This window comes from Chenopodium album, chromosome 15 (genome assembly GCF_948465745.1).
Source record: "Chenopodium album chromosome 15, dcCheAlbu1.1, whole genome shotgun sequence".
Taxonomy (NCBI): Eukaryota; Viridiplantae; Streptophyta; class Magnoliopsida; order Caryophyllales; family Amaranthaceae; genus Chenopodium; species Chenopodium album.
In genome coordinates, this window is record NC_137848.1 from 18469935 (window position 1) to 18490345 (window position 20411).

A 20411-nucleotide genomic window follows, 5' to 3' on the forward strand; every position below is an offset into this window, starting at 1 on the left:
TTCGTAAATATTCCTTTTCGTACCCTATTTATGAAAAACGTCCAATCCATTTTATTTTGGTCCACGATAAGGGTCCAATAATGGTGTAGTTGGATTGGGCTTGAAAAGACCTTTCCAACGATATATTATAAGCCCAATTCCGATGAATAATGAGGAAGTTATGGCCAAACTACTAAACTGGGCCCAAACTGGATTTTCCCTACGACCCAATGATCATGTGGAGGGTCCAAAGGTTTAATCTCTTTCCTAAACTAATTAGGATTTATTAGAGCTTTTATGATTTTCTAAAAGATCTTATATATCCTTTTTGAAAAGATAAAATTAAAGAATTTGAAATTGAATAAAAACTTTCCTTTTTTAAAACTTCTGTTTTTTAGAGTCCTTGTTCTGCGCGAAATGAAATTTGTTCAGATATTATTTTTGTGCTTCATAATCTTTATCCAAATATTATATGGTTGGATAGGTCTTGAAATTATCTTTCCAATGATATATTATGATATTAATTTCGAGCTATAACGATAAAGGTATTAAAGAAATACGAAACTCTATCCAAAACTGATATCCTTCCACTATTTTAGCCATATCATTTAATCTAAAAAATATTTTAATCAGATTCTAATTGGGTTGGAAAGTAGACTTCAAGATCTTTCCAACGACATATTATATGACTTATTTAGACTTCTGGATCAAAAGATATGATAAAAACAAAATCCGCAAAAAAACTGTCCCAGCGCCAAGCGACAGGTCTGTCGCCTGGTGCTACTACCTGTCGCCTGGCGCTGCTCCTGTCATCTGGCGCTAACTTCTGTCGTTGACGACAGGAGGTCTTTTATTCCGAATGGGACTCGAACTCTTTTCTATCGTATTTCGGACTATTTTTTCTATAAATAGGGGTCGTATCTCCCCGTTTTCAATCATCAACAATTATCAACAATCATCTAATTCTATTCTTTCCCTCTCTAAAAGCTAGAAGCTTATCTCTCTTTATTCTTTTTCTAAACCTTCCCCTCTTACAAAATTCCACATACATTAGTTCTAAACACACCTAGCCAAGTTTTGAAGTTGCCTTCACCCTAGACGTGAAAGGTTGATAATTTCTGAGGGTTTGGTACCAAATCCCTATTTCAATTATTTATTTTGATTGTTTGATTTAATATTTTCCTTGAAATTACTAACGTGTGTATTTTGTTATTAGAAAGAGGTACGAGGCATCCAAGTAAGTAATTTAATTGTTATTCTTTTGATATAAAAATCATGTTTTGATTATTTTTATTCCTAGTATCATGTTTGGGGTAATAACTAAGATTTCTAATATCATGTATTTTATGATGTTTCCTATTTCTTTCTAGATATCATGCTAGTATCATATTAGGGCTAAAGTTTCGATTTTTAATGCTTAGTGACATGCTAGGGTTTGTTATTAATCTTGTTAGTATCATGCCTAGGATCTTGCTATTATTATTAAGCTTTGATTATGATGATGATTATTATGTTGCTTGACATATTTTTATTATTATTGCTTGATCACGCCTTTTATGCATGTTTAAAAAGAATTTGTACCTGTAATCACGCTTAATAAAATAATTAATAATCTTGTTTAGGCTAATATGATTATAATTCAAGTGATCGCCAATAATAGTTTTATTTGTGCATTAATATTCAATCAACATAGATTACACAGGTTTAGGGTAAACCTAATGATTGTATGTTAGTCAGAAAGCGCACGTGAATACGAGAAGAATAAAGTAGAGGCCTATTATTAGGGCAAGTTCAATCTCTTTTAGGTTGGATTTGTACCTTCATCCCCGAACTTCCAGTCATGGTTCCAGACCTATTAGAGTTAACGATCTCATGGATCATTAAGGGGTGTAACCTTCACCCTATGAACGGTTTACAAGTTTCTAAAACTTGTTGGTGACACTTTTACCCTAGCTTCCTTCCCTTTAAACGCCACCATGCTTAAATGTATGATCACAGTGGGACTCAAGTATGGGATGCTTGAAATATTCCCTACCTTCTTTCAAAAAAAAAGTTGTGATACACTAAATCTAAAGAGTTCCACAGCTAGCTATGACATGTGTGTTAACTACCTTAGTTAATATTAAAATTTGATTAAATGGCTCCCATATTTCTAAATTATAAACTCTGAAACACTATATTTAGCTTTGTTTTAAAGTATCATCTAGTCCACGAATTAGGGCACCTAAAATATTAGGGATGGGTATTACAAATACTAACTCTAGGGAGAAACTCACAAAGAAAAGTACAAGTGAAGAAAATTACAAAGACATAGTAAAAAATGTGAATAGAGAGGTAAGATGGCTTGTGTATAGGTATGACTTCTTGCATATGTATGCTTTGATTGAATGCATATCACCAATATTCATAGTTGAAGATAGAGAGGTTGAAAGAAATGGGTAGAATATTTCTGAATTCTTTTCATCATTCTTATAATCATAATATTTTAGAATTTTCATGAACCATATCTTTTAGTTACTTTCAATGTCAAGAATTCTCTAAAACCCACAACCTACGACTTGTAGAGTAATTGAAGGGCAACACCCACTAGGACTATGATATTCACTCATCTATTAAAAATGCATTGGAAGAAGCTATGAAATGTGGTGGTTAATTATCACAAAAGCTAAGGTAAACCACTTCAATCTCCAAGTCAAAATGTTTTGCTTGACATTGTTTATAGACCGTGCTGATTTTGTTTGATAAGTTGCAATGATCGATGAGGTATAATCCCACAAGCTTATGTTTGAGATCAGAAATAGAGATGGTTTTTCTAGACAACATACGGACATAGGACATTAGGGTTGAGATGCAACCATTCATTGGTGAAGAAGAAGGATTCAACTCCATAGTTAATTGATAAATTAGGCTAGATACTGTGTAATGCACCGCTTTTCACTATTATAAGTATCAATTTATAACTACTTTTCACATTTGACAATATCATTATTTTTCTAATTTTAATTACAATACTACCCTCTCCGTTTCATAATGTTAGTCTCATATACTATTTTGGGCATTTCAAAAAATCTACCCATATCGAATATGTTTTATTTTTAACTAAATTTTTTTTATGAATTATTTTGTACTTTAATGTTAGATTCCAAATATTCTTTTTTTCTTATTTTATGTGATTGATTCTATATGGGACTAACATTATAAAAAGGAAGGAGTATCACATTATTATTATTATTATTATTATTATTATTATTATTATTATTATTATTATTATTATTATTATTATTATTATTATTATTATTATTATTAATGTTATTATTGTTATTGTTGTTGTTGTTGTTGTTGTTTTTATTTTTATTGTTATTATTTTTAGATCTCAAATAATCTAATCTGATTTGAACTTATTTTTCTAATTTGATCTAATCTAATCTAACCTTATTTTTTCTTATCTAATCTAATCTGATCTGAGCTTATTTTTTCATAAATAAGTAAAAATAAGTTGAACTAAACAAGACCTAAGTGTTTAAGACAATTCTTAGAAGGATAATTCTAGAAATTTGTTTAAGGTTTTAGGGGTATTAGTAATCAAGCCTGCAAAAGACAATTAAAATAACAAAGAACAACAATATATTAAACAAGCAGGATTCAAAGAAAGAATAAGAAAAAGTAAGTGACAATACTGAATAATGACAGACGCCTAGATCAGAATAACTGTCTATTATATTAAGTATTTAGTGAAATCTTTGAGTAGTTCCATATGAATGAGTTTTACATGGCTTTTTCTTTATACCTAGGGATTCCTAAGGTTTTGTACAAATATTACGTAATCTAATCAAGGGGAGGGTAATTGTAATTGATTCTCTGTTCCTTTGTATTTAGTATGATTTCCCTGCTGCTTTCTTGATTGATCAAGCCGTTGCCTTGATTTCTTCATAATTTGGCTTAAACCCAGGTTTTCTGGTCGTAGCTTGTGGCTTCTAGGCTTCTTGGGACGGGCCTAACAGGGACATGTGTATTTCTTGGTTTGAGTTTTTAAATACTAAACTATAGATTGTTCACTTAAATTTGACAGCTTGACAAATGCTTGATGAGCAAGCTTTAATATTATAAGTTCATATATATGCATACATTTGCAATTTATGAGTGCGTGAATCCTTCCTTAATTTATACCATGCAAAGTATATTTAAGACTTAATCCTTGAGCTAGTATAAATTTATAGGTTAAACAAAAAACGATAGTTTTAATTCTTTTAATCATTAGTCAAAACGAGAAAACCAAGCACAGCAACATAAGGATCATTTGATGATTCAAAGCCCTTACACATATACTCAATGTGACTAAGATTGAGCTCTACTAAATCTCAAAAACCACTTAAGACGCAAAGCATTAACAATTAGTAAACGCAGTAGATGCATCGGAGTCACCTTGCACACCCACCTTCGCTTTTCTACCTGGCCTGAAACTTGGGCAATAAATTGTAGAACCAAGAGCCATTGAACCTTTAAAATGTAGTAAAACTTCATTCTTTATTGATATGCTACTACTATATAAATCGGATCAATAACACAATTCTTATCGGATCTAACCTTTTTTTTTTTTTCTCTTATACTCCGTATATATTTGTTGCACATTACTAGTAGATACCTTGCCTTATGATCAAAGATTAAGCTAGCTAGAATATAATTTATAAAGTATTTAGCTAATTAACCAGTAATCTTGGCTTACATGTCAAGTATGCTGCATACGAATAATATAAACAGCCTGACCTTGTTGTGCAGCTTATTAGAAACATTTCAAGCTGATTTTCGTTTAAAATAACCCAAATTGAATCTGAATAAGCTTTAGCTAATCATAAAAAAGACGATTTCATAGACTCAAAGCACAAGAAAGTGAACAGATCAAGCTTTGTTAATTGAGTCCATGAAAAAAAATCATTTGTGATCTGTATAATAATAATTGAGTTGGTCATGTTCGAGTTGGCACACCATTTTACCATGTTTTTAACTGAATGCACTTGTAGAAAAGGTTGCATATCATATACTGATATACGATGTTGTTAGAAGAATCCCGGGTTCCCTATAATTAGTACAGCACTACAGCCTCGCCTTAAATCAAGCTAAACTAAATTAAACATTCGCATGGATTACTAAACAAGAGTTGAGAGAGGCAGTTCAGACAATCGAAAGAATAATAATTATTGAGTGTTCTGCTTAAGCTTTACAAAGACTAGAATAGTATAAGTTTCGTATAATTTGTAATTTGCATAAGCTTTACAAAGACAAACAGAGTTTTAATATGCTTCCATTATTAAGTTAATGTGAAATTGCATCAACATTTTTGTTAACTATGTAAAAATCATTAGAAAATCAAAGAAATAAGCCTGTCACTCATTATAGAAAATCCTAGCTCAGAGTAGGAAGGGCACAATTTCGCTACCAAAGTATACCCTGATTATCGTCAATATCCTATTTACTTTCATCATATCAGCTAAATTACTGTATAATATTGTATAACTAACAAATATTGAATGTTATTGCATTGAAATTGATACGCCAAACTTTAAAGTGCAGCAGCAGCTCCATTACTTTTACCATTAGCTGGCTTGATCGAGTTAACTTGAATTCCGCCAACATAGTCCTCGTCGTTATCCATGAATCTTTTCCAAAGCCAATGTTTTTTCCATACCTTCTCAGTCATTTCCTCAATCGGGATGTTCTTGGTTTCAGGAAGCAAGAAAACTACGAAAAGGGACATCACCAAGACCCACCCAGAGAAGAAGAGGAAAATACCGAACTTAAACTTGCAAAGCATGGACAAGAAAGCTTGTCCGATGACAAAAGTGAAGAGCATATTAACACAAACAGTCACACTTTGCCCTGCTGATCGGGTTTCCAAGGGGAAGGTCTCCGAAGGGATTAGCCATCCAAGAGGCCCCCATGACCACGCGAAAGAGGAGACAAAAGTGCACACCATTATCACGACGAAAATGGCATAGCCATGGCCTAGATTGTTGGAATGATCCTTGACCTTAAGCCCAAGAATTATGGCTATGATCACCTGAGACAAAAACATCTGAACTCCGGCCTCAAGGAGAAGGATTCGTCTCCCTAATTTGTCAACAGAGTAAATAGAGACGATAGTGGAGAGGACATTAACTGCACCAGTGATCACTGCTGAGTACAAGGATGCATTGCCTCCGAATCCTAATGTGTTGAATAAGACTGGGGCGTAGAACATGATTGCATTGATTCCAGTAAATTGTTGAAAGATCTGGACAACCATGAAATATAACATTAGTAAACAAACCATTAACATCTCAGAGTTAGTCAACTTAAATGCAAAAAAAAGATCACAAAAGCTGAATTAGTGCTACTGATGTACCTGCAAGGCAACAGAAATAACGAGCTGAGGGCGATTTCTGCGCTTGAGGAGATTTCTGAAAGGGTGCTTGACTTCTTTAGCAATGCGACTAGCCTCAACGAGTTCCTTGAACTCTGGCTCAATGTTATCTGTGCCTCTGATTTTTCTAAGAACTGCTTTGCCTTCATCTAAACGCCCTCTTTCGATAAGACTGTTAGGTGTGTCCGTAACAAAGAGAGCTCCCAAGGTTAATAGGCATGCTGGAACTCCTGCAATTCCTAGTGACACCCTCCATCCATAACCTCCTTTCATTCTGTAATAATATAACAACACATCCACCAAATAAACATGTTAGCACAATATTTTCAAGTTCATATCAGTTAATCACTACAATGTACAATTGAATCAATGACAATTAAACTACAATATATATTAGATTTATCACATTAACAAGTTGTGTAACATGATCAGTTGATTAGAACAGTTGAACTTCCATGTCAAAATATAATATGGGATGAGGAAGTTCATAATAATGTTGACAGTTCTTAACTGGGCCAGTCGGGCAGATTTCTTTTATCGCTGCTGTTCTTAGGTAGGAGTGTCAATTCGAATGATCGAATCGGGTCTGATATGGTCGGGTCGGGTCGGGTCAATTAAGTTAAGTCATACTAAATTGTTATGTTCACGCGAGTCCAAATCTGAATCGGATTTTTCGGATCGGATCGGGTCGGGTGTCCTTTTGACACCTCTATTCTTAAGATCATATCCATTTCAATAGACGCAAAAGCAATAATGTAAACGAAATTTTATTTCACGTCAAGAACCAATTTAAGACTTTAAAAATTACTTAGCACATTAATTGATATATACTCTTTATTTTTAAATATAGAGAACCCCAAATTAGAAGTTACAGAAAACTAGCTAAGTATAATATCTCTCCAAAGTTACTTAAAATAAGTAAAAATTGGGCGTTGATCATTTAACACGTTAGTCATTTACCCTTTAAGGCTTAGGTAAGCCAAGTCCAACTAATACGTACCAAAACATCAAGAGATACATTAATTAAAATACGATTAAAAATAACAAAAACTCGGTCTTTTCCATATTGCATGACATAAATAATTGAAGCCCCTGATTCATGCTTAATAATTTATACAAGTTTTGAATAATAATCAACGACCCATCACCTCAATCTAAGGAAGACATTGTTTAATTATCTCAATTCAAACAGATTTGTTTGAAATTTACGTTATATTTATAAAATTGTGCACATAATATTGTTCTTTTAACACAATAATTATCCCAGACAGTTACTACTCAATTATCATATAATAATGCAAATCAATTAAATATTAAAATAACCTATGACAGAAAAATAATTATTGCTTGGTTAGCAATGTGAGAGTATTATATAATTGGTACATTCCCTTTTTATTCTCAAAGAATACTCCATTATAGTAACTAAAAATAGATCTTGAAGTAAGCGTTGAACATAAAATAAAATAAAAAGAATGGGAAAAAAGGAACTTACTTATCGGTGCCATAATTAACGAGACTGGCAAAAAGAATACCGATGGTGACGTTGAGCTGAAATAAAATATTAAGACCACCTCGAATTTGGGTGGGTGCTATCTCTGATAGAAACACGGGAACTGCCTGTTGTTCATCCATTTTTCAACAATTTTATTAGATTTAATACACATAGTAATGCATTAATGTGATTGTACCAAAAACTAAAATGCATTGATGTGTAAATATTAATGAAATATTTATATGTTTATACGTCAAAATCAACAAAAGATGTTATCCAACATATACGGATTACATACTCTATATATTACAGAATATTTATCTTGATTTCTTTACTTTCGAATTAGGAAGCATAGGCATGTTGTGATATGAAACTTCGCATATACATAAAGAACATGGATACATATACAATTTGAACATGAATTACTTGAATAAAAAAGCAATTCTTTAATGAGACGTATACGTTGTTAAGAAAGCAGATAATATTTGAAATTTTAAAGCCAAAACAACTTAAGAACCACAAATAAATCCATTCAGAAAAAAAATAAATAAATAAATAAATAAAACCACAAATAAATCTCATCAATGTAATTACTCCATTTACTAGTATAAGTATTAAAATGTATTTTGTTTGTTACTCCGTACTATGTAATTATTACAAAGGATAATAAAAATAAAAGTGATTAAAATGTATGTTACTTATTCCATGGAGCATAAAATAAAACAAAAAGTTTCTAGCCTTTTCTATCATTATAAAGTAAATCTAGGACTTCCTTTCACAAAAAAAAAAAAAAAAAAAAAAAAAAAAAAAAAAAAGTAAATCTAGGACTTTAATTTTCTTTATAGTGGTAATTACTACTACATTGGCCGATCACAAGCATGACATAGGTGCATGTTATAACAAAAAAGTTGAATTCCAAGTCATAAAACAAGATAAACAATACAAAAAATACTTTATAAAATTAACGGATAAGAAAGAAAATATCACAGCAATATTCAAAAAAGTTAACTCCCATCAACCTACTTGTGAATTATTTTATTATTCACATATAAAACTGAAAAAAGTTTTAAATAGTATTCATCAAAGTCATTTATAATCTAGAAAATAAAGAAAAAAAGGTCCACAAACTTCCAATAAAGTAAAGCATATTTAATTTATTAAAGCATGACGAAGTTTCAAAGAAATTGGATGAGTTGGCCCACCAAATTATTTTTAAAGATAGGATAGGAGTAGGGCTGTACACCGGTCCAAAACCGGACCGGACCTGACCCGGACCTGAATGGACCGGGACCTGAATCCTTGATTTTTAAGGACCGGAGACCGGACCTGAATAAACAGGTCCGGTTCCGGTCCAGACCTGAAAAATCAGATCCGATCCGGGTTTGGACCTGAATAGACCTGATTATTATTTTTTTTGATTTTTTTTTAAATAATATGAAAGTTCTGACCTGTTATGAACCTGTTTGGACCTGTTATGGACCTGTTTGGACCTGTTTAGACCTATTTGGACCTGTTATGGACCTGTTTATGGACCTATTTAGACTTATTAAATAAAAAAAAAAGTAGTTTTACCGGTTTCAGGTCCGGACCTGAAATTTCCGGGTTTTACCCGGACCGGACCTGAAACCCGGAATCATTGAATTTCAAGGACCGGGACCGGACCTGAATCTACAGGTCCGGATCAGGTCCGGTCCCAACAGGTCCGGTTCAGGTCGGTTTTCAGGTCCGGGCCAGTTTTTGTACACCCCTAGATAGGAGTATATAAAATCAAGCTCACATGAAATATTGTTAAAATAAACCTTAATTCTAGAAGACTAAATTTTATCATAAGAAGATAAAAATAAAATTGAACAAAAAGGGTTGATCACATGTATAAATGTCATAATCAAAGTTATTATATTCAAGATAAGTTGCACAACGGTCCAGGTTTTATCGTGATGTAAAATCATTGGTCATGTTTAATGAGTTAATGGTGTCGGTTCATTATGTAACAATGATAATTTAATATGGGGCCATTAAAAGAAAAACCAATTAAACCCAATTTTGTTTGTTTCAAGTGAAAAATGAAAGGGTCCACTTCATATGTGTTTGATTATGTAATTTGCTTTAGGTGAGTTAAGTGAATCATCTTGCAATCAATTTCTTATCTTGACCTAATGACTTGCTAATTTAGAATATGAAAAGATAAACATTTGGACCAATAATATGTTGTCTATGCACGTCCATAGTAATCATATCTTGTGAAATCGAAATACCTTCCTATATATAGGAGTATATACACTAACTGATTAACATTGCTATGGTAATATGATATTGCTATCTCAGGCCATCCCTAAATGTTACCTTTTTTTTTTAATTCAGTTAATGTTCAAGTAAGAACAACATTTAAGTGATCCTTTCAAAAAAAAAGTAAGAACAATATTTAAAGACAGAGAAGTATGATATATGTGTTAAACAATTGAAAAGCTAGTCCAAAAAGAAGTGTATACAAATCAACTACAATTGATGGCTCGTTTTTAAGAAGAAAAATCTAAATGCGCATATGAAAAAGACTATTAATTGCAAGTCTTATATGTTACAATTTTTTGCCAAATACTACTAGTAGTAGTTTGTTCCGTCTTTCAAGTCTACCAAGGTGGACTTGTTTAATCAAGTCATATTCATATTTTGGTCTTTTATGATGTTTTGAAAATTCAATTTATTCAACATAATGATATTTAATTATATTACTAACTTCACTTAGTTACAAAGCAATGTCATAGTGTAAACCCTTAAATTATTCAATAGAACTTAAAATTTCACCGAAAGTCAAAACAAATTTCGCCCACAAATTAAAAATTGACATGAAGTAAGACTATTGTTTTCCTCCAACTACTTTTGTAGAAAAAAGTTGAAAAATTGCCATCAAAATAAAGTAAAAAGATGTACCTGATTAGCAAAGCCAACTCCACAACCAAGCAAAATTCTACCAATAATAAGCATAGCAAGATTTAGAGCAGCAGCATTAAGCACCACTCCAGCGATGAAGAAAAACCCGGCGATCAACATCGTTAGCCTCCTCCCCAACTGCCTGGTCGTATACGACGCGAAAAAAGTGGCAACCAAGGCAGCAAGGTATAGAGATGAGGTGAATAATTGCAGCCCTTGATTGTCATATTGACAATAGTTACTTTGGTTAGCAGATGGTGAATTTTTTTTATGGTACACTGCTGGAAAGAATTTCTCCAAGAAAGGGTTCATTGATGTCACACCCCCTGCATTTCAACAAATTTAATTACTTGACACAAGCAACAATCTTGTATTCACTTTAATTTTACACACTCAAAATTTATCGTTATTGTCAGTGGAATAATAATGACTAAAATACAACAGCGAAAATGACATGTACATGTATGTATATTTAGAAAGTTAACCATAAACCACATGATAAATCAATAAACCGTCATTAATTTATTTATTTTATTATCGACAAGTATAGCACGTCTTTGCAAATATTGGTGTAGATGTTAGTTGTGACAAACACAGCTATATAACTACACACTTGATGTACTAAGAATCTAATTTCAAAAAGATCAACATAAACTAATCTGACGTAAAATTAGCTTGTTGCATTTGACTGAATACCCCATGTTGTAGTAGGTGAGCAAAAGACAAGTCATATTTCAGATTCTGATTCCGTATTATTTGATCTCGCAAATCTTAACTAGACAACTACGTTGGATATTTTTCAAAAGTTTGATTGTTTTATCCCGAAAATACCCCTATGTCATGCCATGTGATAATAATTCCGACAATTCTGTACGTACTTTATGAGGGTATATCTGTAATTGGATTTTTGTCATACTATTGGTTGTCATCACTACTAGGCGGGAAATACTACTTTTCATGTGATTTTTCTTTTCTATTATTACAAGCTAAGAAATTAAATAAAAGGAGTTCTTTAGTCTTTAATTCTCTAATATGTATGTTGTTCAAAAAAAGAATTCTCTAATATGTTTGAATAAATAAATAAATTTTGCATGATGATATTATATATTTAAAGAGAAATTAAAATTGAAAGTTAACTACTACATAGCTTAATTGATACTTCTAAAAATTGTATTTACTTGACACCGAAAAAAAAATATGGGTGAATAAAGGAAAGGAGTTTTTCATTTAGCGGGAAAGACGTGAAAGAAATCAGGGCATTGTTTTTAGTTTGGACATTATCATTATGTCAATATCTATTCTTATTTATTTATTAAAAAATAATAAAATAAAATAAAATAAAAAAATAAAAGGAACTATTAACAAATTAAAGAAGAGTGAATTTATTAATTAGTTCTCCATACTATTTATAAATTTCACAATTCACATAGGATCCATTTCAAAAATTAATAATTAAAAATTCAAAGATCTTACAAACCAAAAAGCTTTAAAAGTAATAATAAAGTAAAATTTAAAAACTAGAAAGTAATAATTCAATCAATAATTCTTAAACATAAATGATGATCCCAAATATAGAATAAAATTGTATCGTATCATATATGGCATCATAAATTTATTAAGAAATATCAAATCATATTTACTTCCTTTTCCATCAATTATAAAAAACAAAAAGGAAATTAAATACATACTCATTCATGAAACGTAAGGGAAAAAAAATTAACAGACCACACATTATCTGTTTTCTTTTAACATAATTTTAAAAAAAAAATTAATTTGTAATGTAAAAACTAAATCCAAACAATGGTTACAAAGCTGAGGAAGAAACAAACCTGAAATACCAACGTCGTAACCAAACATAAGACCACCCGTGGCAGCCAAGATACAAGAAATAATGACAATCGGAGTTATCTTCGCCTCGAAAACAACCCCGCTCGACGGCGCTACAAACCCTCCGCCAGCCATTGCCCCTCTTAATAAGTGTTTATTTCTAACACTTTCTCTCTCCTTATAAACTAAACTATGGTTTTTTCTCTTATGAAATATTTTGTCAGTTTTGTAATGTGACTTTTTGTCTACTGAGAAGTGAGAGTTGTAACGGGTGTATTTATATAGGAAAGGGAGGAGAGAGAAAATAAAAGATTGATCCAAAATGAGATAATAAAAAGGTTTAATTGTGTTACAAAATGTGAATGTGAATTGAGTACAATCTATGAACCTAGCTGTTTAGGATCTTTCCACGTGTAATTTGTTGACTTAGACTTTTATATTTCTAACTTACTTTAATATTTTAATTTTATTTTTTTTTTTTGTTTTTATTAAATTTCTAAATAGGCGGCTATTTTAGCTTACGAAATTGGAGGTTGAATGAATATCTAAGTATTGTCGTATATATCTTCTCTTTTGACTCTTTTTACAAAGTAGTCAAACTTAAATTACTGCTTTGTAGGAATAGTCAAAGTTTAGACTTTGTGAAAGAAAGGAATGCAAATTAATGGGATATAGAGGTAAAATTAATATCCTTTTTGGGAAATATATTACTACGTATTATGGAACAAAGTTTTGTTTTTGATTTCTTTTTAGTTAGATTCAAATGAAAGGAATAGAAGATAGAGCATATAGTACTTTATTAGTGATGACGAAGTGTGAATTTCCCCTCGTTGACTTTTTAATTACATGGCCTTCATTACGGCAACAATAATACTTTTAGAATATTATAATTAACCAATGTTGAAAGTATGTTACTTCGTATTATTAGGTATTAATGACTCAACATGGATAAGCCTAATGAGTCGCGATGGCTAAAAATATGATCACATTCACATGGTCTTGTAATGACACGTGCCTAGCTAGATGAACATATTGAAAATAAAGTGTCCCTTCATCTCGCAAATTTAGATGAACGTATTAAGAATCAGCATACTGTGTAGTTGGTAGTAGCTAACAATTCCTTACAATAGGAATTGCCAACCTTGTTAGGTTATATCAATGGACTCACCGAAGGATATGGCCTAAATAAAGGCTTCCCTCATGCAGTACAAACCATTACAAATGTATTGCTGTTATTGTCTTGAAGCAAAGTGGATTTGGAGATGAGTTAGAAGTTAAAACAACCCAAAAACGTGTTGGAGTTTTAATGGAGCAATCAAAACTTCAAGTTAATTGAATTGCTTTGAAAGAACAAAAGCTAAGTTACATGCAATGTCCTAGAATACAAGCTTTGTGTTCACTTTATGTATCCCACTCTTGTTGCATAATTTGAATAATGAGACATGGGGTATACCACATGAGTTCATGGCACATACATGTGCATGGTCCACGCTTATAATTGTTTATTTTTTTTAACACTATAGTTACGCCATGATGACATAACATTTAAAAAAAAATATGCACTGTAATTAACTCTACAAGGGCATTTATATTAATCAAATTAGTGTAAACATAAGTACAAGGGCGACCCTTATAAGAAAATTCCATATGTATATTCTTATTAGACATGAGAACAATGAAAAAAAAAAAATCTTAATTTGCAATCAACAAAGATGATACATAATCAATAGTTCATTACAGAGAAACATCAAAAGCATTAAATATGTAGTGTATATCCATACAAAACAAACAAACATAAAAATAATCTGAACAAACATAATAGAAACATGTTAATTTGAATAACAACAATAATAATACTTCCTCGTTCTTTTATTATTGCACCACTTGTCTTTAGGAAGTTTCATAAATATTGCACCATTTCCTCTTTAGGAAAAAAATTATTTGTATTCACACTACAAATACCCAACATACCCTTACTTTTTCACACTTACTTTTTAGTTTATCAATATGTCACATGGGCAATTTTGTATTTTTACCTTTCTCTTTCTTACTTTTTTCCACTACCAAAATATTTGTACCCAATCCCTATGGTACAATAATAATAAAACGGAGGAAGTAATATAGATTGAAATAGAGATATGACTTTTGTTTTTGAAATAAAATATGTTGAAAGTCCTCCTAAATTAAACTAGTTTATACGTTCTATGATCTTTCTGAGTTAAGCTTTGACGTTGACAATGTAACCTCATTGTTAGCTATGCATGGAAATCAATTATATTATCACCAAATTGTGTTGCAACTTTTTTGCCAATGGCAAACCCTTTAGAAAGAGGTTGGGACAGAGGGAGTACTACTTTACCGCTGCTGTGCCTATCAGACGTATTATAGGAGTGTTATAACACTTCGCTCTCTAATCTTTGTGATTGATGTCTTACACCTTCCTATGAAGCTCTGTTCTTCCTAGCTTAGTAGCTTATCAGCTATCTTTCAATAAGTTTTGTTAACAAATTTTGTTATGTTTGGTTTAAAAATAAGTCAAATTAAGCACAATTATAAGTTAAGCTATGTCTGGTATAAAAAGTTAAGCTATGTTTGGTATAAAAATAAGTCAAATTAAGCCAAACAAAAAAGAAAAGAAAAAAAAAAAGTTTAGTATACAAAAACTTTGTTGGGTTGAGCAAAATAAACTAAGTTTCACCAAAAAAAAAAAAAAAAAAAAAGTAAAATTCAGCCAAATTAAGCTGAGAAGTGACTAGGTGGGTGGTTGCATGGTGCATTAGGTCGTCAAGGCATTCTTCTGAAGTGGTGGCTGCTGCTGTCTCCATACTGGCCTGGCAGCTTATATGCAGAGGAGAGAGGAGGGATCAGTGCGTCGAGTGGTAGGGTGATGCAGCAGTCTGGTGCCCCTAGAGGCCAATTCAATGTTCTGAAGGTTAACGTTGATGTTCTGAACAGCTTGCCAACAAGTGCAAAACAATAGCAAATGGGAAGTGCAGGTGACGGAAGCTAAAGCTATTGTGCTTGTGTTGAACGGGACATTGTACCTTGTAGCGGAATGTATTATGTTGGGGATGCCCCAGTTTCTCACAGTGAGAAACAAAATGTTTATGTGATTATTTGCTACTCGCTCTTGTATATCTAGGTGTGTCCTTTCTCTTACAATGTTAGTGTTTTTTTTTTTTAGGTTATATACTATCGAGTTTGGGTGGTGTGACCAAAGATGTAATTGTTAATGCCTTTTTATTTCTTAATTGCTACTGAAAATCAATGGTTAAAGACAATTTTATCACAGATAAATAAGCTGAGAAGAACATTACATAGAAATGTTTTTACTTTTCACTTTTGACTCTTAAATGAGTGTGAAAGGATTAAGTATGTGCTAACAAGTTCATGATTAATGACAATTAACAACGAAGAACGAAAGCAAGTGAAGCAATGAAACAAGAACGAATTTACCGTGGGAACCCGAGTGCCGGGAGAAAACCCACCAATCCACTATGGAGTAACTTGATGATGATGATTACAAGCTCTCAGTACACCATGAAAGCTCACACCTCTCTTAATTCACTCTCTTAAACCCTAGGAAGATGAATTAATCTCAAGAGGCTTTTTCTCTCTCTTCAATCTAACATCATGATCTAATTAAAGACATACATGAGTATATATAGTCCAAATACAAGCAAATAATCCAAGGGCTAAGATTATAAGTTACTAACAAAGGAGAAATCGAGACCGTAAAACCGAGGCTCAAGCTCGATAAAACAGAACCCCGAAAAACCTAATGGAGCGGCCGCTCCAAAAGACAGGAGCGGACACTCCAACAAACTGGAAGAAAATAGCCAAAACGAGCCTCAAAGGAGCGGGCGCTCCTCCATAGAGGAGTGGCCGCTCCTAATTCCCCCGCTAGACAACTTCTCGTAAAACAGCTATATCTTCCTCGTTTCTTAGCCAAATTGAGCTTATGACCAGCCGTTGGAAAGCTCTTGAGACGAGCTATCACCTCTAACTTGAATCATCTCAATATCACTTCTAAATCTTGAGATATGTCCATTTGAAGTCAGCCCTTTGTTATCCACCATTGCTTAACACCAAGCAATAGCCCATAGCTTAAACTCCTAAGCTATGCACCCCCTTAGCCTCCTTGAACCGTTCTCCACACTTCTCAAACCCAACAGAGTGTAGGTAAGTCATTTGTCTCTTGAGTCAGGGGCGGATCTATTCATGTGCATGGTGAGTCACGTGACTCGCCAGCAAAAAAAAAAAAAATTGTTTTTTTTTTTAAAAAAATATCAAATAGGCGGTCTCTTTGCTGTTGTTGTTGCTGCCGCCTACCTGAGTTAGCACTTTGTCAGATTTTTTTAAATATCAAAGAGACCTGTTATTTGCATATCCGGTCTCTTTTCTGCTGACATTGAATTTAAATATTTCTTTTTTCATTAAAGAGACCTGTTATATTAAATATTCTCATAGAGAGTATTCTTGATATGTCAAGGAACAGAAATTTTATTCTCCCTCGTGTCTCATTTGATAGCCAATAATAAATTACAAATAGCAAATGCATAAGTATTTTGTTTTAGAGAAATTCGGACTTATTGTGGGTTCCAATTTGTTTTTGTATTTTTGATTTTATCAATCAATAACTTTTATGCATTGTGGCTGTATTGATAAAACTTTTCTTCTTAAGTAAATGATACAAATATTGACTTACTCGTGGAAGCAAACTTTTATGTGCTTAATTAACAATTAACATTGATCAAAACATATTTAACTCATCTGGTACTTCTCATTTTGTTTGTCTAATAATTTTTGGGAGTTTTGATACATCATTGATTCAACTCTACCTAGCTTAGTAAAATAACGGCTGAAAAGTCCATTAAAAAACAAAACAAAACTCAACATGAAAAGTCCTACGAGTACTTTAGTAGTGAGTTTGAAAATCTTCCAACCAAAACCTAATCAAACATGAATACTTGATTGAGTTAGTTGATTAAGTATGGTTAACTTTTGATCTTAATCCTACACTATTTTTCTTTACTTTTAAAAATTCTTTCCTATATATGATACAAGTTTTCAATTTATTTAATTGGGTGTTTTTGTGGCATTGCAATCATGCTTTAGATATAATGTAATCAATTCACGAGGATTTTTCTTTTTATTAGATGGCCTCGAAGCGGTTGGACTAGGAACAGCGGGCATTTTGGGTTTCGGCCTATTGGGCTTAAGCAAATGATACCTCGTTCTTTAAATTTGTAATCCTTATTACTTCCTCCATGTTTTTTTTTAAGTATTACAGTTACCAAAAGCAGATGTGTTTTTTATAGTATTAAACCCTGAAAATTTTTCCATGGAGGCGGATGCACGATGCTCCGTGCATCCGTTTTTTTTTTTTAAAGGCAGAATGAATATTTAGTTGTTCAGTAAAGAACATACAATTATTTTGTAAAGAACATCGTGCTATTTTATAAAGAACATCACATATAATTGTACTGTAATGAACATATAGTTGTTTTGTAAAAAACATATAGCTATTTTATAAAGAATATCCAGTTTTATATATATATATATATATATATATATATATGTAAATCTAAAGAACATTTGTAATATTAACGAAGGACATGATAATATTAAAGAACATTATTCATATAGTAATGTACATTTGGTATAAATGATCATGTAAGTATATGAAAAGAACATTTTACTGTATTATAATATACATTGTATTATATTCTAATGAACATATGTGTTATAATGTTGCTTACAAGTTTAATGTACATTGTATTATTTGGATCTACAAATTATTCTGAATTTGTCTACTTGCTTGCTTTCTTCTTCCAAAATGTATTAATTGGTCGATCTTCTTCAAGAACTTCATTTTATTTCTCATTGCAACAACAAAACCACATAATTGCAAATTAATTCCTAACAAAACCAAAAATTACAATTTTCAACCAAATTTATAAAAAACAAACACTCAAACTCAAAATAAACAAGTATGAATATTGAATCTGGTCTTACCTTTCGTTTTTATCTGTCATCTTGAACAATTTTGAACTCAAAATTTCGAATTTCTTGAATTTTTGCTTGAGGTTAGAGGAATTTAAATGGGTTTGAAATTTTATTTGGAGAGAGAAAGTGAACTTTTGGTTTAAAAAAAATGATTTGTAATTAATGTATGGTAAAAATAAAAAAATAAAAAAATAATTACAGTACAATTTATCTATTCCTTATATAAAAAAAATTTGTAAAAAAAAAGTTCAAAATTGTTGCACAAAAATCTCATGTACATTATAAATCAACATTATGTTCTTTTATACGAAGTATATATGTCCATGTACATTATAAATGAACCTTATGTTCTTTTTATATACCCATATACATTAGAATATAACTGCATGTACATTCCGCCTTTTTATAGTTTTGGAGCGGATGCATCATGCGGATTGTGCATCCGCCTGCACGAACCACCCATTGGTTAACCCCCCCCCCCCCCCCTTTTTTTTGGTAGAAAGTTTCATTTTAACATTATAACTCTCTTCACTTCTGATCTCCATCCTAATCCATTATTAATTTTTTAATGATTTATTTTCTTTCACATTCATTATTTTTCTATAAACTATTAACCCTACTGTATTTCAATTATAATTTTTTAATACTCCAACTACCCCATTTACTTTTTATTTTATTTAAGTCAATTAAATTTTCTAAAACTGTATAACAGTCAAAGTGTAACAGTTAAAAAAAAAAAACATAAAGGGAGTATCAAAACGTTGTTACTTATTATTAGAGGTGATCACGGGCCAAGCTTTGTAAAAAAAAAAAAAAAAAAAAAAAAAAGATGATCTATTCGAGCTGGTCTATGCCTAACTTAGGGCAAAAAGGTCATACTTAAACTGCTAAACTATTCTTATCTGAACTAAATTAAACTTTTTTTTTCTTTGCCTAAAGAGAAAAATAAGATGAATAAAATAGAGCCTTATTTACTGCTATATGAATATAAAGTTCAAGGAAAATGGAGGAGAGGGAGCACCCATACACCATAATGGTCATTGGTTATATGTACTTCACTTCATATTTGTTTTCCCTAACTTATTCGTTATAACTTATAAGTAGCTTAAGTATTTATTCATATTTGGATTTTTATTTTTTTTTCTTCTTCTTTAATGGATGTTGATATGCTGAGCCAAACCCTTATGATGTATATGGGGTGGGTGTTCCATCCCCTCTATTTTCCATTTACATACAGACAATAGTAATTAAGGCGTTTTTTTTTTTTTTTTTTTTTTTCAATCCTCATAAACTTTGTAAGTCCAAAATAAAATAAGTCTCAGAAAAATAATTTCTGATTTTTTTTTTTGTTTTTTTTTTTTTTGAGAACCGAAAAATAATTTCTGATAATAATTGATAAATGTATCCAAATTCAAATTACAATTTGCTCAAAAAAAAAAAAAAAAAAAAATCAAATTACAATTAAAGTAAGCTTTGTTGAGGCCTAGGATTATGCTTTGTCCTCCTCATACCCAACGCTCTGATATCATGTTGATGGACCATCTCAACCAAAAACTTAATCTGATGGTTGAGGCTAGGATTATGTTTTATACTCTATCGTTAATGGACCATCTTAACTAAAAGTTTAAACTGATAGTTGAGCCCCATGATTATGTTTGATACTCTATAAGTTCGGATTAGTTAAAAGTGAATTTAGTGAATAGAATATAACACACCTCAACTTATCAAATAAATATAGTAAGACTTACAGTTCTAGAAATGAAAAATAAAAACACTCTA

The 20411-nt window shown here is 31.5% G+C and overlaps 1 protein-coding gene across 1 annotated transcript; it reads right to left on the reverse strand.

Annotated features, from left to right (window-relative positions):
• Window positions 1-5343: 5343 nt before the first annotated feature.
• LOC145583038 (sugar transport protein 13-like) lies at window positions 5344-12862 on the reverse strand. The gene is made up of 5 exons (XM_081640149.1): window positions 12626-12862; window positions 10797-11122; window positions 7869-7993; window positions 6359-6650; window positions 5344-6247 (listed from the first exon to the last, which is right to left on the reverse strand). The coding sequence occupies exons 1-5, from the start codon at window positions 12756-12758 to the stop codon at window positions 5537-5539; spliced, it is 1587 nt and encodes a 528-aa protein (XP_081496275.1). The 5' UTR covers window positions 12759-12862; the 3' UTR covers window positions 5344-5536.
• Window positions 12863-20411: the final 7549 nt, after the last annotated feature.